This window comes from Galleria mellonella, unplaced genomic scaffold (assembly GCF_026898425.1).
Source record: "Galleria mellonella isolate WM207_F2 unplaced genomic scaffold, CSIRO_AGI_GalMel_v1 utg300, whole genome shotgun sequence".
Taxonomy (NCBI): domain Eukaryota; kingdom Metazoa; phylum Arthropoda; class Insecta; order Lepidoptera; family Pyralidae; genus Galleria; species Galleria mellonella.
In genome coordinates this window covers 778,638-803,937 of record NW_026442068.1, presented here as the reverse complement: position 1 = coordinate 803,937, position 25,300 = coordinate 778,638, and the positions used below count along the sequence as shown (strand labels likewise).

Below are 25,300 nucleotides of genomic sequence, written 5' to 3'. Positions count from 1 at the left end.
TTATAATTCTTTTTTCTAAAAAATAAAACAATGTTTTTTCTGGTTCAAACTTATAACCACGTTTTGACTATTTTCAAATGGCTATTTAAGGTTTTCATGTCATCTGTATATTTTTTTAATATTTCGGATCGATCTAAATTCGTCGTCATCTACATTGTTCTATATAGGAAGATACTCACCACCAGTGTCTTGACAGTGGAAGTTGGGGTCCAGTCCTTTAGCGCAGGCCTTGGTTATCTTGTCGAGCTGTGAATGTGTGACGTGCTCGAGAAACCGTCGCAGATTCGCTCGTGAGTGCAGCGTCTTCAGCGTCTTCTCGTCCAACTTCAGCATTTTGTAAACACGTCGTTTATATTTTAACTGGAATTAGAAAATATTTTTATGAATTGATAGATCAAGTATGGAACCAACTCCCAGCAGTATTTTAGAAGAGATACGACATTGAAACCTTCAAGAAAATACATATTCCCTTTGAAAAGGCCGGCAACACACCTACGATTTCTCTGATGTCACGGGTGCTGATGAGCGGCAGTAATCACTTACCATAAGGTGAGCCGCATACACCTTTATCCCTTATGTTATAAAAAAAATAAATTGGTAACTAATTTTTTTATTAGGTAGGAAATAGTGTGTTAAACTGTTATACCAGCGATGTCAGCGACTTTAATATCGTAGCTGTGTCTACAAACAGATTTTTTGTTGGCAATTTCCTATTTTCGTTGGATATCCAAAAATAGATTATTAGTAAATACTAATAAAATATAAATAAATTTTTTAAGAAATATTTAGTAACGCCGAGCCGATGTCGCGACGTGAGAAACATCATATCCTCCAACAATTTTTTTGCCCTTAGAGGAAATTTCTCACATTTATATACAGGTTGTTGACATTTAAAATAAGTAGAAATGTAATTATGGACTGAGATATAATTGTCTGAATAGCACAACGTACAGTTGACAACAAAAGTAGCTAAGCATGCATCATTTCATCTAATCGCCACATGGAAGTCTGGGTGTTCGCCTTCGCCGTATATACGTGCGGACCGTGGCCTATGTAGTGATGTGCCGAGTCGGCCGTTTTCGTAATCGAATATTTTTCAATCGACTTTAAAAAAGAAGGATGTTCTCAATTCGGTTGTATTTTTTTTGTATCACTGAGGTGACATTGTTTGTCACCTCAGCGATATAAAAAAAAATATAGCATACAGCCGACCTGAGGGTAAGTGGTTACCGTAGCCTATGTATACCTACAATACCAGGGACATTACACGTGTGTTGCCGACCCTGAAGAAACATTACCCCTTTTTTGAAGAACACTATGCTGTGGTCTCTCGGATAGTATTTCTAAACCTGACTGTTCATGGGAGGAAACATCTCTGAAACCGCTCTGTACGCGTCCATCTAGGCTCTATGATATGTGTTTTTTTATGTTTATTACTTTATAATTCTGTATTTTATAAACTGATTTGAATTCTTTTTTCTGTAATATTTTTTTTTCAGATTGGTCTAATAAAATTTTGATAAAAATCGGTTTAGTAGTTTAGTTTTTAAATCAAAATAACTGGTTCTGCCACGATTGAAGACGGTGTTATTTTGTGGAACAAATCTTAAATTATCTACTGATTAAAAATCTTGACCTCGAGAATATGAAGACGCGGACAAGTAAAAAAAAACCCTCGAGTAATTTTACGGTTGATTTCTGAAGCTTACTTTAATGAAGGTAATAAATATTCCTTTCTTTGGTGATTGAGAAAAAAATGTAAACGATGAAACAGAAACATAGAAACATATAATTAACATGCGACAAGTATTCGAATACCGCGCTTACTCGAGACCTTATTATGTTTTATTTATTGTGTTAGTTATTAGCTGTTGTCTGCGGCTTTGCACGCGTGGTGTCGTGTTCCACTTTTTAGTCGAAATTTTGCAAAAATTCTTTCCTTCTAGATACTTTTGTTATAAAATGTTAAACTTATATTCTAAAATTCAGCTTTCTGGACTAAGAAATTTTGACCGTGCATCTTCAGTCAGGGCAAACAATTTTATAAGCTTAAATTTCGAGTTGTAATAACTTATTTTGTTAATATTAAATTAGAAAACAAATTCTAACGTGTTAATAAAGTACAAACTTTTAACAATTAGGCAAGTGTAGTTTACTGTAGTTGAGGGTATAGGGACAATCTTCTCTGCTCTTATCTAGTGGTAGATTAACCAAGCAAGCAATAGTAGCTAATGCTACAGGCTTTGCCCATATTGGGGCTAAGCAATAAATGCTTTCTGACTGTAAAAAATATCTAAAGTATTACCAACTGCAGTGGTAAACGTTTTTCTCAATACTTAAACGTTAAAAATGTTTTAGGGAACACAATGTACTAAGAACGTCATTAATCACCTCACTTTGATGAATATTGAATACGATTTACTCAGAGAATACAATATGAGTAGTATTATTTCTGAATTTGACCAAATTAAATCTAGAAAAGTTTGTTTATAACAGTTTTGTTTTATTTATTATTATAAACTTGACACTCTTATGAAAAGAAAGGGTCCCTTGACATTTGTTAAAATCAGGCCCCGCGCTGTTTTAATCCGGCACTGCACCTATCATTATCAGATTATTATTTTTCTATTAGGTATTCGAATGAATAGTCGATTCAATCTGACTCAGCACATCACTAGACCGGTGTCGACAGACACTGGGCATCTGACACGTTGGTATGCTCCAGTCCATAAAAGGCTAGGAACGCGGACGCACTCCGTAGTTAGTTCGTGATAAATTACTTGCATTTATCATATGTTATTTATGTACATTGCATTGGCGTGTACTTCAGAAATTATAACTTCGCATAGCAGAAATATAAAATTTGGATGATGGATGAAAAGTAATATGTTCTATATTGATATTTTTCATTGGATTTGGAATGGTAAATAAGCTGATTGTTCATCTTACGTTTGTCAGTAGCTGTCGCGTAAAAATCGATAATTAATTAATTATTTATTGTGTATGTATTGGATACATACAATGTAATTAATGTATACATATGTATATTACGCAATCGTAATAATTATACAATAATTAGGATTTTGTTCCTTAAAAATAATTAGCAATTGAAATCGTGGCAAAATCAGTTATTTAAAATTAAAAACTAAACTACTAAATAGATTTTATTAATAAAACCTCTATGGGATGAATCTGTAAATATATCTTTTTATATACTTAAATAATATTTCGAATCGGTTTACAACTGATGGAGTTATGTTGTAACAAAGAAGATACTATCGAATTGTAAACCTCCTTCTTTTTAAGTCGGTTAAAATATTTAACCGATTTACATTTTTTTCATCTATAAAAAGTTACATTATCAGCGTATAGTATCAGTAGTATTATATTAAATAGAAATATCTAGATATTTAGGAGATATTTTTCCTTCTCATATCTACCCGTGCGAAGTCGGGGCGCCTCGTTAGTGATGATATAATAATCTTATTTACCTCGAGGTATCCAACAGGTCCGTTGAAGGGGTAGTCGCCGAGGCGGCGTTCCTCATCCAAGAACTTGCCGGCTTTGCCGTTGACAGGAGGGCAGAACAAACCATAGTTGAAGCTCTCCTTTAGCTCCTGTAAACGAAGAAAAAATACATTTTAATTGGGTCTTACTATAAAAAGTTAAACTTGAGATATCATTATATTCTATCAACCGTTAACTGTCCATTGCTGAATATAGGGCTTCCCCATGAAGGAGGGGCTTGCCAGAATTTGCCACGCTTGGCAGGAGTGTTGGTAACCATAGTTAGACTTTGGTGATGAACAAGGACGCTGCTGTCCATCCCCTTAGTTGACACCCACGGGAAAAGAATGAATGTGTCATTCTATACCGGGATCCCACGATACACGCGTGTCTAATATATATTTATGTATAAACAAAAGAAAGTCTGTGTTATTTTAAATAAAGTTTCAATTAATAAATATTTAAGTACTGAAGTAAACTAAAAAATTTCGTACATAAACTTACAAATAAACATTATGACACCCAATAAACAACATTTAATCATTAGAGTTTAGTTACATACTACTTAGACAGGCAGAATTTTAAGTTATTTCTGTAATAAGACAGAGTAAAATTAAAAACAAAATTAAAACATATTCATTACCTAATGAAAAGGCCTTTTTAGCCGACAGTCCAGAAGAATAGATAGAAATTTCCTCTCATTTGCAAGTATGATTAATCCCTCTTAATGAAACTTTTTTTTTTGTTATTGTCTGTTTTTGTTCGGTGGCAGTACATTATTACTATTTAACCGTCATCATAAAGTAGGTATTTTTAGCAATAATTCTGTTACCAGCAGTTTGAATAATTCAGTATTATATATAAAGAATACCTAAAAGGTTTAGGGAATATATGAAATTATTTATTTTTACATTGCCCATTCGTGTTTCTGCTGTGAAGCAACTGCTGGCATGGCTGTACAATTTGTTGGCATGGCTGTATTTCGATTTGAAGTGTGGAATATAGCAATGAAATTATAGTGTACAGAGGCATAACACCTTCAGAAATGGCAACGCATGGAGGGTATCATGGGCGACACAGTATGTTGTTTGTGTATAAAGAATTATTAACGATCAACGGTATGAACAATTGTTAGAGAAACGTCTACAATATTTTATACTTTTTTTTTATATCTGATATATTTAGAAAAACCTTAGTATTTTTATTGAAATATGTGGACAGTTCAAGATTAATAATTATAAAATAAATTAGTAAATATATCTGTGTCCGGGATCGAACGGAATGACAGATACTGGGTTCCGTGCAAGAGAGCAGCGGGGAACAGTTATAGAATAACGGTTATTAGCTGCGATCAAAGATGAATTACTACCACCGATGACTTATAGATGCAAGATATTCATTTTATTAGATTTCTAGGGATGTAGTAATTGATATAGCTGTTATATTGTTATTAAAATAATGTACTTAGGTATCAGGAGTATATATTTTTGAATTTGTACTCATTTTTTATATGGATAAAGGATGCAATGGTTCACCCACCTATGCTCACGGTGGCTAAAATGATGAGGATGAAGTTAGATTTGGCCCATCCCTAAGGAAGCTAGCAAGGTGCACACATACACGCACGCACGCACGCACCCACGCACGCAGAGAGAGAGAGGTACATTGTTTTTTTATGTATGTTAAACACACACATGGCTTTTCTTATTGGAAAAATAAAAATATATATCCCAGGCTAAAAATAAATAGGGAGGCACACTATCGATTAACGATGAAGTTCATAAAATAACTGTTATCGATATTGATGGCTTATCGGCGCAAGATATATTTCCAACGACGCCACAATTAATAGGGTTCGATGATCACGTCATAGCGAATTTCCGTGCAAGTAATGACAGGGTATCGGGTCATCTGAAATGATGCGGAGGGATGGTTTATAAATTGTCACTTGTTTCATACTTTGGAAAACGCGTAGAACCGTCATACCGTAAGCCACGTTAGAGGATGTATATCTACTACTACATCAATCAAGGATGAAAGGAGAGAAGGATCCAGCTTCCCACATTAGTAACTCCTCAATAATGCCCGTCAAAAGACATTGAAGCCAGTGACCTGGGAGTAGTCACCTTCGGTGTTGAAGTAGGGGCAAAGTGGTGGTTCTTGCCGAGGCCTCCACCTGAGCCCTTTTCGAAGGTTTAGTAACTGTGTAGTAGTTATGTATATAAAAGGCGGCCTAGTATCTTGACACTAGAGGGCACTACCCGTACAAGTGTAATAAGTACTCAGAAAGGACATTTTTTTCTGCATGAGTTGGTATTGTTTTTTTATATAACATAGGGGGTAAATAAGCATGCTGCTCACCTGATGGTAAGCGAAAAGTAAATATCTATATATATATATATGAATTGGCAAAAATAATTGCCATATAGATAATTCTCTACATTACATTTACAATTTTATCTCATTATCGATTAATGATTCAGTTAAAAAAAAAATAACGGTGATCATATCAGAAATATATCTCGTATCGATAATTAGTTCATAAAATAACGGTTATCGATATCGATGTTATATCGATGCAAGATACGTTTCCAGCGTCGCAACAATTAACAAGGCTGGATGATCACGTCAGGAAGGATTGCTGTGCAAGTACTGACAGGCCATCGGGTCACTTGAAATGATGCGAAGGCTTATAAATAACTGCGGCATCTATTATTTATGGCTTCGCTGTGCCTGTACAGATAGGAAAATCAACCATGATTACGTTTTATTGCACTGCAAATGTCAATGATTTTAGTCGCATACAATGGCGTAATTATTTTTCAAAGTAGAGGTGTGGGAGGGAGGGTGGACCCTTAAATAAGCGCATAATGTACTCTCAGACATGTCTTTACGATGTTTCGTTCTAATCCCGTGCTGGGTACGTACATTACTATAGTATTTATGGTTTTTTTTTTAAATACTCTATATATAGATAGATAGAGAGATACTCTTTATTGTTTCCTCCAAAAGATTACAATAGTAAACTTATTATAAATATAAACAATTACAAGAAATGATCACAATGAGAAAACAATGGGCGACCTTATCGCTAAAAGCGATCTCTTTTCCAGGCATTCTTTTGATGGAGAGAAGTAATTATAAACAGTTTGATCGGAGGCACGATGAAATTCTATTATTTCTAAAATATAGAGAGTTATTCTATAGTAGAGTTATTCTAAGATAAGTACAAGGAATTGCTTTTATAACTCTTTCAAATCAAGTGTCTTGGGATACACCCAACATGCTGGTATTGTGTTATTGCCAATTTTGCCGATTAAAAGTATTAACTCTTGAACCAAAGTTATAATAAATGAACTTTCAATATCCTCTTATAAAATCACAGCACCTCCTCTCGTCAGGATTTCAATTTACTTTTTAATATTTCAGAAAAGTCTCGGCGAGTTAGTTCATGTAATATTGAAGGAACGAAGAAATTCGGAGCGTAATATTACCTACCTTAGTACAGCGCAGGTGAAAATCTAGGAACCAAAAGATAGGTATATTGCCCAACGGGCGGATTCGGAACTCGGATATCTCCTGGGATATAACCTAATATCAGTAGATTCTTTAATATCTGAAATTTCGATGTATGTAACCTACATGAGTGGGGATTAAATATATATTTTAACTTTAATTTTTAGATAAAAATAAATAGCTAAGTGAGTAATCATAAGCACAAAACAAGCTATCATTGCGTTATTTTAATAGTTGACACGCCTTTATGTATATCGAACTGGAAAATTAATCTATGCAATCACTTACAAAAATCAACATTATAAAATAATGGAATATTCATAGTGTTGTGCAACTAGTATACCTTTTTCCAACACAGTGATAGCAATAGGTTTCATAAATGATATAAATATTACCATCATAATCGACATTTCGGCTATAAATACTACGTAGCATAAAATTTTTACATTCAATAATCTCATGAGCCGTGAACCGCGTTCATGAATAAGGGCTCCTTTTGAGTTCGCAACTAATCGGACATCCCCGAATTTTAAACGTGAGTAAAGCCGACATATAAATTTCAGTAAAGTTATGATTCATGGTATTTCAATAAAATCATTGCATAGATATTGTTCAAACGATTTTTTGTTCGAAGTGATGCGGCCTGATCGTTTCATTAATGTTCTAAATTTGAAAATACCGCCAATTAACTAGCACATTAAGAATTTCTTAAAATGACATTGATTTTATGGATTTGAAAGTATAATTTTATTATATAGGTATTATTTGAAACAATTTATAGTTTATTTTAATTATACATACGATACGCTACGAGTGGTATTGTTGTAAGAGCCCACGTATGAGTAGGTGTAGGTGTTCCTGTTTCTGTCAAAGTAGATAACAATTAAACTGCAATATGTTAGCATACAATGGCTGTCGACAGTCCATGTGTCGTGTTACTGGGTCACCAGATTGATCTCGCTCTCCAACTCAACGATAGTACATCCATAAATCACTGTAGCGTCGCGACTTGGTTTTTTTTTAAATAAATGTTGGCAATGTAGACAAGCTGCACTGCAACTATTTTGTTTTTTTTTTTTGTTACATAAAATATTATATGTTACGGAGAATTTAGGCATCGAAAAACATAAATGAGTTTCTTAAATTGGCAATTCAAAGCCCCGTACCAACAATTATAAGAAGTAGTTATAGTGTTTGTTCTGTGGTAGTTATTATCTGGTTTAATAATCTATAAACATGGGTAACTGTAAAAAACATGGGTGGCTTTTGCCCGTAACATCGTACGTGAAAATTTAATTAAATAATAAATAATTTAAGTAAATTTAATTTAATTGTTAATCAGATGGTGTATTAAGATAAAACATAGATTCTTGCTAGATTTTAAGTTGGACCTTTGGAAATATATTTCTATGAACTATGGAAATAGCATCCAATTTAGTGCAGTATTTGCGTGAAGCCGTAACATATTTTTTTTTTAATTCTGCTGTGTGTACATTACACACAGACAGAATTTTAAAATAAAAAAAAAAAAAATATCATTCATTGGTCTTATTTAGTTTCCTTATATTTTTTTTCTTAAATATCTCCCATGTAGAGAAATCGTCTAGTTACAATTTTATTGTATCAGTGATATATTTTTATAAAATAAAACTTGAATTGTATGGTTAAATGATTAATCTAAATAAATGCTTGCCTTTATATACATATCTTTAGCAGCCAAATTTCATCATCTATGTATTTAAGTTGCCTTATATATAATATATAACAATCATACAATTGTTAAGCAATGTGTGTAAAGATTTTAAAAACCTGTTCATCTCGTGTTACGTTCACGGATGCAGTATGTACAAAGTGACTACATTAATAATTCTGTTTCGCCTATCTAATAATATTAATATTAATGTGCCAACAGTATGTATTAATATGTCACGAGATTCTAAGGTGTGTGGCGGGTTAGTGTTGTAGCGATGTAAGTGAAATGTGATGTAAGATGATGTAGTTGTCGACATTCCGTGATAGACAGCGGTGATCATTTATTTTACGTATGGTAGTTTATTTTTTTCAATTGTATTTTATTGCAGCCAATAAATAAGCTTGCAAATAAGGCAGGCAAACATTACTGATGTTTATACCTGAGGAGGGGGGGGGGGGGCTTGTGATCTAAGACACAGGCATCGGTTTAACACGTTCTCAATTTAAATAAATTAAAAGTACACAGAACATTATGGCACTATTCCTTTCTATTTTTTTTTTATATTGAAACATGCACTAAAAGTGTAATTAATATTTTGTATGAACCATTTGGGACGTGAGGGGAAGCAATCAATTTATAGCGGTCCGCATGACTCTAATTGATGTGCGGACGGAGCGTTGTTGACGGCTGGCGCGCGTTCGAATGGAGCCAGTCACTTGCCAGCTAAAATGACTTGCTACATTACTTGAATTGACAGTGATTTAGTTTATCTAGTAGATAAAGTCATTTTCCGTGAAGGACTCTCTTCGTTTGCTTACAATGAGCAGTCTGTAGTTAATTAAAAATGTTAATTATAAATTTACGTAAATTCTTTTTCAAAATTTATTTGACCGTTTAGCTGTTAAGCCCAAATTGCGTATAGATTTTCTTAGAGCAACATTTATTAAAATAAAGTAGTATCCTTTCAAACATTTTGAATATTTCTGTCAAAGAAATATGAGTTGAATAAGGGATCGAGATAAAAAAAGAGTAAAAAGACTCTTTTACGTCCAGTAAATGCTAACTTAAGGAGACTCAAAATTTTTCAAGCATACTGTTAATAGTGTTGTTGCGAACTCCTTAGTTATTTTTAAAGATTTTATTTTTATTGTATTTTATACTTTTGTTTCCACCAATTGTCACTTTTGCTCTTTGCTGTCGTAGTCTATTTTTCGTAGTTTCTATATTATAGTTATTTTCCTTTTAAACCCATTGTTTGATTACAACATATACATCAATATACAGTCCATAATATCGCCCACAAGTGTGATAAATTCACACCGCTAATAATACAATGAAATAAATAAAATGAAATTAAAAGATATTTATTTTCTAAATGAATAACAATTTGATATAATGAAACGGGAATTAATGATAATGAATATAACAATAGCTTGCACATTCTGACAGTTTATCATGCAACATTTTTTTACATAATTCATAATATTCTATCTGTTATTTGGTATTTATTTATCAATCATCGTACAGATGCTACTATTAAGTAGACAAGCACTTAAATATAAAATAACACTAGCTAAACTATAATTATTTGAGGGCGATACTAAACGGGGCTCGCCAGTAGGTATCCAAGTGGATCAGTGGTCACCTGATAGATGTGTTTTGTCATTGCCGTCGGTTTTAGCTGCAACAGTTGCTCAAGCAGGCCCATACCGGATTATAGGTCAGTTTATGATGTTTTCATCAGTTGGGTAGTATTTCAACCGACTTTGTATAAAGCGAGGTGCTTGATTTATAAATTGAGAAATTTATGATTAAGTAATTCGCGTTACCAGTGACTAAACACATATTTTTAGTTTCGTCTCATGACAGTCTACTTTGCTGGTGTAATGGTTTAACATATTACCTTTTCGGCAGGTTGTGGATTCGAATTTATCACAATATAATCATTTGTAGTTATTATTGTCCATTTTACTGTCAATATAATATAATATAATAATAATAAGAGGTTTCTTCAGGGTCGGCAACGCGCGCGTAATTGGTATTGCAGGCGTTCACAGGCTACGGTAACCGCTTATCATCAGGTGGGCCGTATGCTTGTTTGCCACCTCAGTGGTATAAAAAAAATCCTAATATCATATAATATGTACATATATTACACTACACAATATATATATATATATATATATATATATATATATAATGATATATATATATATATATATATCATTATATATATATCAATTTAAAGAAAAGCTTTACAGTTTTAAATGACTATCAGTCATTTAACAGCCACTGTAAAGCTTTTCTTTAAGTTGTAGAAAGGTGCTATATCTGTGATTTAGATATAGCTTGCAATGATTTTCGGCGGTCTATATCTTTCTATCAAATGCACTGTGGAAGGTCAGTGAATGCAGGTGGCTATTGGACTGTTCCTTATGGTAATCTATAGTGGGTAGATAATGGCTGGTATGAGGATAATGATATCTCTCTATATATTACAGTTTATACATACAATATGTAGTGTTTCTTTATACAACTTTGAATGGCAAACAAGCTGACGGCCCACCTGATGAAAAGTGGTAACCGTCACTTAAAGACATGAGCAGTACCATAGACATAACAGAGTATATACTGTTTCGCCCATAATACCTCCCATTATTCCTCACCTTTCAAACCTAAACACAGCTATGTAAACAACATATATATATATATATATATATATATATATTTACATTTTTTTTGTTAACTCCTATTCTTGTTGCTTCGTGTACAGCGCCTTGTATCTATATTATTGCTACTTGTGAAAACCTAGTAGTGGCTTATTTTGTAATCCCAAACTGTATCTTTTTGCTGTAGTGTAGCCCTGGTTTTCCTATGAACAAATGAATAAATAAATATGATATTTTGGCATGTGTGCGTTGGTCTGCCCTTGCCGATTGGGTAGTTCCAAGTTTACTTTACTGGATTTGCAGTAATAACGGATTTCGGATTTGTTGTTCTGGATATGATTTTTAATATTGCAACTAAACTATATAAATTTACAATATTTTGAATATATATGAAAACGAAGAGGTGACGGTATATAATGCAATTAAATTATAACGAATGACGTGAATGTGGCTGCTGATTAGTGGGTCGTCACAATTTGCTTCACACTTCACGTTTCTTTTCAGCAACCATAGATTATGCAGTAACATATGGTATTACGATATTATATTGCTATTCAGCTTTCATTTTAAACTTATGTATGTTATAATACACATAATAATTTTAATATATACCACCATTAAGTCCGCACTTAGATTAGTAGTCGTTGCTGCCATAACATCTCTTAAAGTCATAAATTAGCAAGTTAACTGGTAATTTTAACCGTGTTCTCGTTGACTGCCGGTTATGTAAAGAGCGATATTATCATATGAATTAACTAAATCTTGTTTATATTTCTAGCAGATTAGCTTTTCGAATTGTGAATGAGTGAACGCGACCATGGTACATATAAAGAAAACAGAAGGTTAAATAAATTTTATTTGGGTTGCGTTGTTTTTCTTTATGTAAGTACATACACGTTCAAATATTTAATGGGTGAAAATGGAATGGATACTCCGCCTGAGCTATATGCTGGCAGGATACCAATGAATATTGGTAAATGAGACTGAAGCTAGATGAATTAGCTGATCTTCGAAAGGGGGGTAAAGAGGTTTCTTTAGGGTCGGCAACGTGCGCGTAATACATACGGTATTGCAGGTGTTCATAGGCTACGGTAACCGCTTACCATCAGGTAGGCCGTATGCTTGTTTGCTACCCCAGTGGTATAAAAAAATCTTGACGAATTTACCAGGAATCAATCATGATGATTTATAGAGGGATCGCGTGGAGGTCGAACTACATACTAGTAATGAACAATTCTTTCTCCTTTCTTGCAAACATAATTATAGTGACTGTGCCCCAAAAATAGCAGTGAAATTATAGTATACAGAGGGTTAAAACTTTAGATCTTAAAAATTACCGTCCTATTTATCTGGACTGTTAGATAGCATGGAGTTATTTTTAATAGAGTTTTAAACGAGAATATTCTTAAATCGACTGTATTTATTAAAAAAAAGGTAGTCGATAAAGGTAAAGTGCTAAGTTACTTTTAAAGTATTTGGAATTTGTTTTAATTTTATTTAAAGGAAATATTTTTTGTTTTACTGGATTGTACCTAAACGTGTCTTAGTTTGAGAACAAGTGCAGAAAAAATAAAAAGTTTTAAAAAGATTAAAACAAGGCGCTTGTTTCAGTTCAATCGAGCCAATATTATTCTTTTGTCCACTGACTTTCCATGATGATATAAAAATATATCCCATATCATCATAATTATCATCATAACAACTGTCAGCCATTGTTGAGGTTTCCCCTATTGGAGGAGGAGGGGGGGGGGGTTACTAGTAGTTGTCAACTTGGCAAGCGAGTTGTCAACCGTAGTTAGGTTTTTTGTGATGCGTTAGAGGGACGCTGCTGTCCATCTCTCAAGCTTTAAGCTTCCATAGTCGTTTTTTACGACGCCCACGAGAAAGGTATGGGTGGCCCATTCTATGGTGGAACCAGACCGCAAACATCCCATATAGCACTACTAATAGTTCACGTAAACAATTGGCATACTGCAAGTCACTTTTACTACTACGTAGGGCACCGCGCCCGCTCACGTGGTCCAGAGAAAGTTCCATTGTGATGAATCAGATATCGTAAACTAAACTGTGACGCGTGACTTTCCTTATGTGGTATTAAGTAGGCAACCGAGACCGGTTCTCAAAGTACTAATTCGCCAGCAATGGAGCAGTAATTTATCTTTCTAAACATGCCATTTAAGAATAACGTTTTATATTGCTCCAATGGTATAAATTGGGGATTGAGATAGGAATTCGAGATGGGAAATTTATTACTTACTGTCTTATTTAAGCGGCTTAAAATTGTAAACGTACAATTATTTATTTACTCTTTATTATACAATAATAAATACCATATCAAATTATATATATACTCGACAAACGTTGTTTTACCATATACAGTATTTGTAGAACTATACATGAAAATTTCTCGTACTACAATTATTATATTCGATTGCCATCTTGCAACCCTGTTGCGGAATATAAAAATCGCAATTAAAAAACAGGGATTGGTCGTAAAACGGTGAAAATTTAAGTTGTGTGTATTTTTCAGTGCTAAATTATAATAAAATAAAAATAAAAAAAAAATATTTTGGTGTGAGTCACCCTTATCATTGAGGGGTCTGAAAAATAGATGTTGGCCGATTCCCAGATCTACCCGATATGCACACAAAACTTCATAAAAATCGGTAAAGCCGTTTCGGAGGAGTTTGGTACCAAAGACCGCGACACGAGAATTTTATATATTAGATGTTTACAGTATTATTTTTGCCAATTATTACAATAAAATTTCTATGGAATTAATGTATGTAAATCCTTTCAGCTACAAAAACAATTTTCAAAATTGTTTATAACTATATATGAGTATAAAAAACTCAAACGCATTGAAAACCTACTACTTTCTGAAGTTTGTTGAAAAGTGGTGGTTCTTAAATCAAATGTTTTTCCGTGAATGTATACACACGGAATACAAGCAATGTCTTTTTCGATTATGAAACGATTTTATTAATTATATTTTTAATTATAAATGTTAATTTACAATTCCTTAGTTAATGAATTAGGTGTTATTGCATAATATATATTAACTAGTTGTGACAACCATTTTTACCCGTGTGAATTAAAATACTCGTGGCTGTATCTAAATTTTATTTAAATCCATTCATTAGTTTTTCCAAAAATAATTAAATCTTCAATATTTAATTCTATCTCCACATGTTACTATTTTATTCAAACATTTTTTTTTTTACATTATTAATTAAAACCTGTTACGTATATGCCTGCTGTAACATTTGCGAGGGCACTAAATGTTCTAATTGGTTTAGCAATTTATTTCCTTCGGTTGCCCGCCGCCAAAACCCGCATTGCGACAATTTTTTTTTTCTATTTTTTTACTACTTAGAATGGCAAACAAGCTGATGACCCATCTGATGGAAAGTGGTAACCGTTGCCTATAGACATGTGCAGTATCATGGACATAACAGAGTATACTGTTTCGTTCATGATACCCCTCCATGCGTTGCCAGTCCTGAGAACTCAGATGTTATTCCTCTGTATCCTGTAAATTCACTGCCAAAAAGATTCACCAAACCGACTGTCTGATACATTTCACGTTTGTTTGTAAATCGTTAAACAGAAATAATTGTAACAATAGTAATAAGTGAGATATAATCTCACTAATGCCGTATGGTCTTAGCATAGAATAGGCCACCCCTTCCTATCCCGTGGGTGTCGTAAGAGACGACTAAGGGAGGGCGAGGAATGGGCAGCAGCATCCCTCTTTAAACATCTCCAAAGCTTAACTACGGTAGCTAACCCGCCTGCTAAGCGTGGCAATTACTGGCCAATCCCCTTCAAGGGGGAGGCTTACGTTCACCAGTGAACAGCTAAGGGCTGAAGTTAAGTTCTAATAGCTCCATTGCTAGTAATATACACTATCAGGTCGACCTACAAGCGGTTCCTCCTGGAAATCATCTCGGTTAATTATTCAATATCATCCTCACTTATCACACCTCACTGGTGCCCCGCCAGCATAATATACCGATAGCGCAAGCGGGGTTACCACTCCATTGTCATCCATAAAAAATATGTGTAAGACGAGTACTATAGCAGTACTCCACAGACTCGGATTTTCTAATGGAAAGCTTGATAGAGCCAAGGGTTGGCGGCAGGATTTCCCTGATATATGAACACGGGTCAGGCGTTTTAATGTACATTGCGAATTTCCGATGTCCTTGTTTAGTCCGGCTCGGCCCGGAAATAATACTGTGAAGGGATTTGGAAAAGGTTCGTTTCAATGTCTTTTTAAATATTTATTCTTCGCCGGATGGACAACCAGATTAGGTAAATGGTTAAAATGAAAAAAAAAAAAAAATACGGCATTAATCGTCGGCGTATAAACATCATTTCCCACGATTCTGTTATTTGTTATTGAAACTGCGTTTCCATCGCAATCTAGATATCAGGCAGGGCAAATATAATATTGCTCCGAGTTGTTATTACTTGCCGTTGTTCTGGCCGCAAACAAATAATAGTGAGTACTGTAAAAAAGCAGTTTCAATTGAATAGATATTGATCTCTTCCGTATTACTTATATACACTCTTTTAGTATCTATATATTTTAAAAGGAGTCGTGATTCGTTAGTCTCATTAAAATTTAAAAACAACTTGACCGATTTGAATATTTTGTTTTTGTTTTATTCATTATAATACGTTTAAAAGAAAATAAAGTCGTAAAAATCCAAAAGAATTGCTGAAAAATAAAAAAAAGTAAATAGGTTAAATTAACATGGGAAGTGCTACTTCGAAATACTTTTAATAGATGGCGGTAGTAGTACTGTAGGTGATACAAACGGGTCAGCTAGTTTATTTATATATTAACTTGGTACGGAAATAAAGCTAATGACCGACACCTATATAGATATGAAGAACTACACGGATATCACAGAATATTGTGTAACGCTCATGCGTTTCCATTCCTGAGGAGTAAGGTTATGCCTTCTCACTTTGTAATTTATTTATTACAAATATTTTACTGAACTAAATGTTATTTTGCGGAGTAACACGTAGTTAAAAATATATTATAAATTAATAATAAAAAATAAGTTACAAACAATCAGTTCTTTATCATATACATTCTTTAAATCGAAATACTAGTTGTATTGCATGTGTAGTTGTTTTGAGTCAAAAAATATGTATTAAATTTTTTGATTAGATTATTTCATATCAAATATTTAATTAACTTTAGGTATTGGTATTTTAAAAAGTTTTATTGAGAACGGTCGGCACTGAATGACAAATATTACTCTAAATTCACCGACTTTTATTATTCTGACATATCGATTCATGATAGTTCAGTTTCAATCAATGTCCGCCAGATGGTGTGGGCGGGCGAGGTAAGGGCCTCGGGGTAAACCCCTCTGCCCCGGCTTCAACTCCGGAGGCGACGACCTCCGGGTCACTGGGTTCTTCAGCCGGCATACACTGATGGTCTGTGTATGCCGGCGTGGTGTCTTCTTTCTTCAAGGGCCTCTTCTTCGCTCTTGATTTAGTTCAGTTTAAGGTAATGTAATATTATCAGCTAGCTGCCTCTCGTGACTTCTGCGACCGCGTGAATCCTTACTGATGTTATAAATGTGAAAATAAAACTACAAAAACATAGACATGATTAAATGCATATGTAACTGGAGAACAAAAAAAAAAAACTTAAAAATTTATATTTGAATAAACAGAGAAAAAAGAGTGTCAAGAAAAACATATATCAAAAAGAATATAAAATTATTAATATTTACGAAGAAAATAATTTGCATACCTTTATATAAGACAAAATGTGTAGGACTATTACCATTTAAGGCATTTTTTCCTGACCACATTTCAAGCAAATAAAATATTATTTTTAAAAAGAATTTAAAAATACAAAAAGGCCGGTCAGTCCGCCATTTTTCTATTTTTGTTTAACTGACCGAGTTGCCAGTAACAAAATATATTTAGTAGATACATATATCAAAATCCGTTTAGTAGATACACAAAAAAGTGTACTCTATTTTATTTATTACCCATATTTAGAATGCAATAGAATTTTTATTTCTATCTATCTATCTATTTAAGAGCTGCGCTCTTGTCGGTGGAGCTCTTGCCACTCACTACGATTTTCAGCGAGTCTCTTCACCTCTTGATACGACACGACACCAACTCCTTCCTTGATCTGCCTGATGTAACTATGTCTCTCCCTCTCAAATGGAGAATTTTTATTTAGAATATCTAAAATTAACATATGCTTAAAAATATCTTGTTTGAAATATTTTCGTAAATAGGAAATACTTATTTAAGTTGTGTTTTATGAAGAAATTCCTTGTGTTATTTTTATCATTTAATTGTCTTGGTACATACCACAGTATAGAGCCTTTGGTATTCGCAAAATGAGAGGTTAAGACGAGCTAAGCAATATAGAAATTTACACTACTGAAGGTAAATCACTATTAACTTAGGTGTAATCATAACTCAAGGAGAGTTTACGACTACGGGCCATTGATGTGTAAAAAGATTTACGATTAATGTATTTATGACAATGATTTATTACAATATTTATTTTAGAATATTGCAGATTTTTTTATATGCAACATAGAATGGTAAACAAACTGACAGCCCACCTGATGGAAAAAAAATTAAAACAAATAAAGACTATTTTAATGTAAGAACAACTGTGACCCTTATGGCTAAGGGATATATGAGATGCCGTGACGCAAACGCGAGCTTGACTGGAAAATCAAGAAAACAGTCGAGTTTCCTCGACTAAAATACACTTATATTAATCCAGTTGCTCTTACAAATTAAAAGTACCCGTAACCGGCGAGCGTGTATGAAAAGATTGATGAGTGCGGAGGAAGCGAAAGAGGTTTGTTTGAATCGAAGCATTTGGCGTTCCATTGTTTCTGCCGAACAGAGAACGAGGCAGAAACAACAAAGACAGGCGTGACAGATATGTATGTATGTATGTATGTATGTATGTATGTATGTTGTTCTTACATTAAATTATAATGTCTTACATTAAATTATAATCTTACAATAAATTACTTTGCTTTGATGTTAACATTCGGTTAACGTTTCTACCCCATTTAGGATTACAATCGTGGGCACAAATTTTTCTTTGTGTTTAGAATAATTATTGCTATTTAAGGGTGCAAGAGACATGTGAATCGAGCGCCGCGTCCGAGGCTTCGGGCTACCCGGCACATCCTTATTTGCCAAGTTGTCACTTGTCTAGTTGAGTGGATACGGCCTGAAAACGACTAGCCTTAAATCAAAAGCGAGAGCGATTACTGTTTAAAAATTGAAATATTTGTAATATTTCAATTTTATATATTTTTTTTATATTAAATAATAAATTATTGTTTATTACACATACATTAACGAATTAGGAACAGTGTTATTAGGCTAAGTTAATCTGAATAAAAATACCAAATATTACACGTCTTTAACCTGCGAAATTTTCCCATATAATCAGAGGTAATCTATACCTTTAAATGATTAAGTCTGCCTTTTATTTGCCTTTTGTAAAATTCTTCTGTGTTATCTTTATTTTGATCTATGTATTGGTATCTATTATTGTATTTATACATATTGGATGTAATTAATTGTACAGAGGAGTATCCAATAAAGACATTAACATAATTTATTGTATATTCTATAAATTTAATTTTGTATTAAGCCTCGTATTATTTACGTAACAATCCCAGCTATACACACATCAAAATTATATATAAATTCTGAATTTAATTGAATTTATTTAGATTCTCGACTCTCTATTAGCATTTACCACATAAACATTTGCATTTAAATCGTATAGTCGCGTATAATTGATGCCCTGTGTTTAGTAATTGAAATTCCTAGACGCAACAGCAGTTTAATTAATTCAAATAACTAATCTCGGTATGTCGTCACGTATGTATAAAACGTAAAATCGCTTACCGCTTGTCCCTCGGGCGTCGTCATTTGCTCGAGTGTAAGCTAATTACCGTCCTGAATACCTAAGGCTGAATCCGGAAACTTTTAACTACCTTTATTAATATTTTCTTCAATTCGCTTTAGTATTTATTTCCTTGAGCGAACGTCGAGCTTACAGCTTCTTAAATATAAATGTATTATACAGAGTTTGTTTTGACGTCTGTAAATATCGTAAGCAAGGAAATTTACGTCTGCTTTGACGTGAAAGACAGGTAATGCGTATTTTATAACTTGAATCAGGTAGGATAGGTAAGGATTTTACTGCCGATTAGGCTGTCAGTTTTACGGGAGCTTAGATAATCATGGATTGTCAGTGTCCAGGCTAGGAATTTGCTGCTCAGGGCAGAAATAAATGTGTTGGTTTTCAACCGACTTCAAAAAGAAGAAGTTTCGATTTGTTTATGTTTATTACCTCATAAGTCTGTCAGTTCTAAACGGATTTGGAAATTTTTTTTTATTTAAAAGGAAATACTTACAGATTGGTCCCATAGAAATTTGACCAAAATCGGTTTAATAGATAAGTTTCAGATTAAAATAATTGTTTTTTTTTTCTTTTTGCCTTTAATTATTATAAAGAATTATCATTATTACAAGATGTTAATTTGGAGTGAACAAATTTTTTTTCCTCTAGACATTTGCCTGGCTTTGAGTGCCATAGATCAGAGAGCTTACCATGAAATGTTTTCCGAAATTTCGGAGCCAAACGAAACACAAACTTGATGTTAAAATTACATAAAACATGCCGTTTGGAAATATTAAAAATGTTAAAATATCGTTCGTTTGAACTTTTATGATAGGATGTATGACGAATGAAATGTTAAACTCCATTTATTGGTACGATTTTGGTATAAACAAAAACACGAAATTGAGTCCGAAAATTCGGGATTTCATTTCATGGTAGACCTGCAGGTCCAGTGCATAATCCCTATTCACAAAATAGATATGAGCATTATTACTTATATATATATATATATATATATATATATATATAAAATAAATATACTTACATTGCTTATATATATATAATATATATAATAAAAATACATATTAATATCACGTAAGAATGTTACTTTATAAGACCACAAGCTAGAGTACTGACATAAGTATAATGTTTGTAGAAAACAGTTCTAAAATAAAATATAAAAAAATATTCAAAATGCTATCGATTTCATTGCTGGATTGGGCGTGAGAAAAGCTGAAATATAAAATTGTACCGTAGAAAATATTTCGAAGGATATATTTGTGTTCTGTTTGCGTATATAAACAATTAGAATTTATTATAAAGGGTTCATTGCTACAGAATGTTTGTACTTACCATTGTAAGTAACAACAGTTGAGTTGGCTTCCAAGACTTGGATAACTGATTTGTAATTTACATATTTATTTATTCTTTATTGTACACAAAAAATTACAACATATAATATATATAAAATAAAGATGTACAACAGGCGAGCTTAACTCTGTAAGAGTTCTCTTCCAGCAAACCCTGAGTGGAAAGGAGCATTAATTACTAGCGGGCACAGTATGCGTACAATAATAGAAGGAAACATTATAGATGTTTCTATTAAAAAATAATAAATATGTTGACATACATATATAAGTAACTCATACAGTTAAAATCAAAATAAATACATATCTGTATACAATAATACATATACATATATACATAAACATAAAATATCTCTTTACATACAAAATACGTACATATACATACATAGATACAATAAATTTATCACATATTACCTTTTTGCATAAAAAAATAAAAGAAACATTCTTATATTATTATTATAATTCTTTAGGAAGTTTTTAAATAGATATAAATATAATTTTATTTATTATAAAAAGTCATTAGCATTAATATAAATATGATCATAACCTAAAAATATTACTATATATGTAACTAAAAAAATCAGTCCATAAATATAATATTTAAAACATTATATATTAAATTAATTATTAGTAAAACAAGACATAATTAATGACAATAAATAAATTTGTGAAACTAAAATTTACGTAACAAATGATGCAAAGTCGCGACAGTACAGGTGATTGACCTTGTGACCTTGACTTTGTAGAGCGAATCTTAACATTTTTGCGCGTCGTGGAATTCTAATTTTTATGTAAATTTTTTATTTACAAATTATATTGTTTGAATAATAACTACTGTGAGTTATATTGTATTCTAATTATTTATGTCGGCTTTACTCAAGAATCTAGTCGTGGACTGCGCTCATGAATAAGGGCAGCTGTTGAGTTCGAAAGTAATCGGACATCTTCGAAATTAAAACCTAAATAAAGCCGATATAAATAATAACAGTATGTTGTTTAACTTTTATTTTTAAAGAAAGACTAACGTAGTTTATATTTGGAAATTAAGAATTTTATTAAATAACTTCAGAAAGAAAGTTCGTAATGTATTCGTTAATTCTAAACCGATTTTAATAATCCTTTTTGCAATCAGTGAAGTTTACTTCCGTATTTTTTTATGCAACTTAAAATGGCAAACAAGCTGACGGTCCACCTGATGAAAAATGGTAACCGTCGCCTATAGACATGAACAGTATCATGAACATAACAGAGTTATACACTGTTACGCCCATGGTACCCTGTATGCGTTACCATTTTTGAGGACTTAAGTGTTATTGCTCTGTACTCTACAAATTCACGCCATATCCCACTCTTCAAACAGAAACACAGCCATGCAAACACAACTGCTTCACGGTAGAAATACGAATGGGACAGAGGTGTTTAAGCAAACGACTTTTATACAGTCTCCCTCTGGTATATCCTGTATTTTTTTATGGTGAAAAGGAATGGTAACCCCGCCTGCGCTAACGAAACACGGTGGCGGTGTACCAGTGAAGGGTGATAGATGAGAATGAAAACAGGCCAGTTAGACCATCATGATGAATTTATCTGGAATTAACCACGATGGGACCGGGTAAAGGTTAACCTGATTGGGTATACAATTCCTTCCTCTTTACTCCCATATTACTCATAGTTCCGAACTAATTTCGTCACGATTGGAAATGCATTTTTGTTTAACAAAATATTGAACTATCATACAGTACTGTCCAAATCTCTAAAACCTTGGTCACAATCAAACCCATTCGTCATGTCACGTTTAGTTTATTTATCTGTACTTATTAATATTACAAATTATCAATTGTCAGTGTGAAACGTTTTGCAAGTCGACGCCCACAGTTCTTGCTTAACGGACCGGACGGACAATTCTCTATAGCTACTTACTCTGTAACGTGATACCTACCGTTTTTATGAAACGTCAGCCGGACCGTGTGAAGTTGTTACATCGATCACTGTATATTTTATACATACAGTTGAGTAACAAGTAGTAAATAAGTAGGTATACTTATAAATTGCGTGTATATCGTAAGCATGAGCAGCAGCGTCCCTCTTAAAACATCTCTAAAGCCTGACTGCAGTTGCCAATTTGTCTGACAAGTGTGGCAACTACTAGTAACCCCCCCCCCCCCCAGTTAAAGGCTGATATGATGATGATGACGATGATCGTATATGTATGTATATAGTTTAAATCGCTGTATGTCTCGGCATAGAATGGGCCACCCCTTCCATTACCGTGGGTGTCATAAGAGGCGACTAAGGGAGGGCGAGGGATGGGTAGGAGTCAAATATGCCAATAATGTTTACTAATTTGGCAAGTTCTTGTTTTTATTTATGGCAAGTATTAAATTCACTCAGTCTCTTTCCATATTGAAGACTAGGCAGCATGGTCTCCGACCTTAGCCTGTTCCACAACGGAACAAACGTATAAAAAAATCAGACTCTTTCTTATGAAAATTATTTATTTTTACAATTTAAATTCGGATTAATTTTAGTTACAACTTTTAATTGACAAACTTTAAGTGAATATTTTTTTTCTATCATTTTATATTCTTTATTTTACATAATTAAAAAGTGTTTCCATAGCATACTCACTATACTGTTTACGAGTATAATAGAGCAAGTTGAAAGCTATTAATTATTACTTTACTGCTATTTGCTTTAAAAAGCAATAGTTAAAAATATTAAAACGAAACAAGTTGCTTATTTCTCAATATCAATACCGTATCTATATAAAAAGTTATTTGTACCGGCGTACAGGTAAAAAACTAGTGAAGCAATCACTAGATAAGTAGGTACCTACATCTTGTATCGATGAAAACGTCAAAGTCGAAAGTGACAACGATTTCTCGTTTTGACCTCTGATAAATAGATCGAGTGTCACGTTATTTGTGTTTCGCCACATTTTTAGGGTATTGTAGCGAAATGGCTGATATAAATGGCGGAACTTTTGATTTGGAAATGATCTTGTCGTGAACTACTGGCAAAATTCCCCTTATGTATATAAGCCTACCCTTATATTAGTAGTGGACAGATCACGTCTGATATGACGGTTGACATGGAGGTGCTTAGAGTAAACACACAGCTTTGCACGAGTGAATTAAGATTACGATAAAAAAGAATTAATAAACAGTTTAATAGTGCCTTACAAATACCAGGTAACAATAATTTCTATAAGGAAAATATTATTGCCTTATGTATCTCGAGGCGAAAATCCCCAAACCATCTTTTACGTAAAATAGAAGGATATCGAAGGAAAAAGAAAAATGCGCACGGCACGAGGGGCCGTAATAGCATGATGCATGGGTAATATACGATAATCAAGCCCTGAGGACACGCCAGTACAACATTGATGTTGATTCGTTATTTTTACTTATTATTACTGGAAGAGACTTGGCTGTAGATTCACTATGATTATACAGGTAAAAGTCTGGATTTTTTATATTTATCTTAAGTACTGTAAACAATAAAATGAAATATAAAAATAATCGGCGAATATTTTACGTAATACAGAAATAGAGAAATACAGTCAAATGGAGAATTAGGGTACAAGAGTATAAATTATTTGGATTATACAAATTCAATATATCTTTATTCAAATATACTTGTTTACAATCTACTGCTTAGTTTGGAAGGTTGATATTTGTTGAGTAGAGCACGCAAGAAACTCAACAGTTTTAAATATCTGTTAACACTATATGTATTTATTTAAATGTACTATGTCTAAAGTTATAGGGTAGTTAAAGGCACATGCATGATATAATATAGGGAATAAAACAATATACCAATAAATGTAACGATGCGTAAGGTGATGTTATTGCTAAAAGCAGCCTTTTGAAGACAACTTTAGGGTAACGAACTAATTGTTATACAAGTATGTATGGTAATAATGTATAATTAAGGAATTCATGATAGGGGAATGAAAATATGATTTCTCCTTTTACAAGAGGCATGACGTAATCACTTATTATAAGACGGGCCGACTGCTTTATCATTTATGATGATAAAATAGTAAAAACAAATAATACTGGAAAAGAAACTACTGTGTCTTGACAACAAAAGAAAACAAGAACTATATCATTATGTACTAGTAGAGTAGATTGGATTTACGTATGGAATCCATTTTTGTATACAAAGGTTTATTTATCTCATATACGAGATTGGATTAGAATGGATTTTATGAATATAATATCTAGAATGTCGATACAGACTATCGACAAATTTATTTTTCTTTGTCTACAAAATGTATCTGTAATATTAAAGGAATAGTTGTCTGTAGGCGACGGTCACCATTTTTCGGCAAGTAGGCGGTTAGCTTGCTCGCTATTTATTCTACGTTGCACAAAAAAAAAAAACGTTGCACAAAAAACTTTATAATTGTACTTTTTTTGGAAGTCAGCTAAAAAGGAACATCTATAAATTGATTAAATAGCACAAAAGTAAAAGAAACATTTACGTTAATCATCGAAACCGCTTAGCCAATTTTAATGAAATTTTGTAAATGTGTAAGTATAGTTTGCTTTGAGAGATAGGATAATTTTTATCTTATTAAGAAAGAAATGAATTCAACAGGTGG

General features: G+C 32.9%; 1 protein-coding gene across 8 annotated transcripts in view; it reads right to left on the bottom strand.

Moving 5' to 3' along the window:
- Window positions 1-25,300, bottom strand: part of LOC113523461 (SH3 and multiple ankyrin repeat domains protein 3) — a 297,001-nt gene that overhangs the window by 29,437 nt on the left and 242,264 nt on the right. For all 8 annotated transcript variants that reach the window (XM_052895642.1, XM_052895641.1, XM_052895643.1 and 5 more), the window contains 2 exons: window positions 3,492-3,617; window positions 180-360 (listed from right to left, as the gene is read on the bottom strand). In XM_052895642.1, the coding sequence (XP_052751602.1) occupies window positions 180-360; window positions 3,492-3,617 (307 nt within the window). The remainder of the gene's footprint in view (window positions 1-179; window positions 361-3,491; window positions 3,618-25,300) is intronic.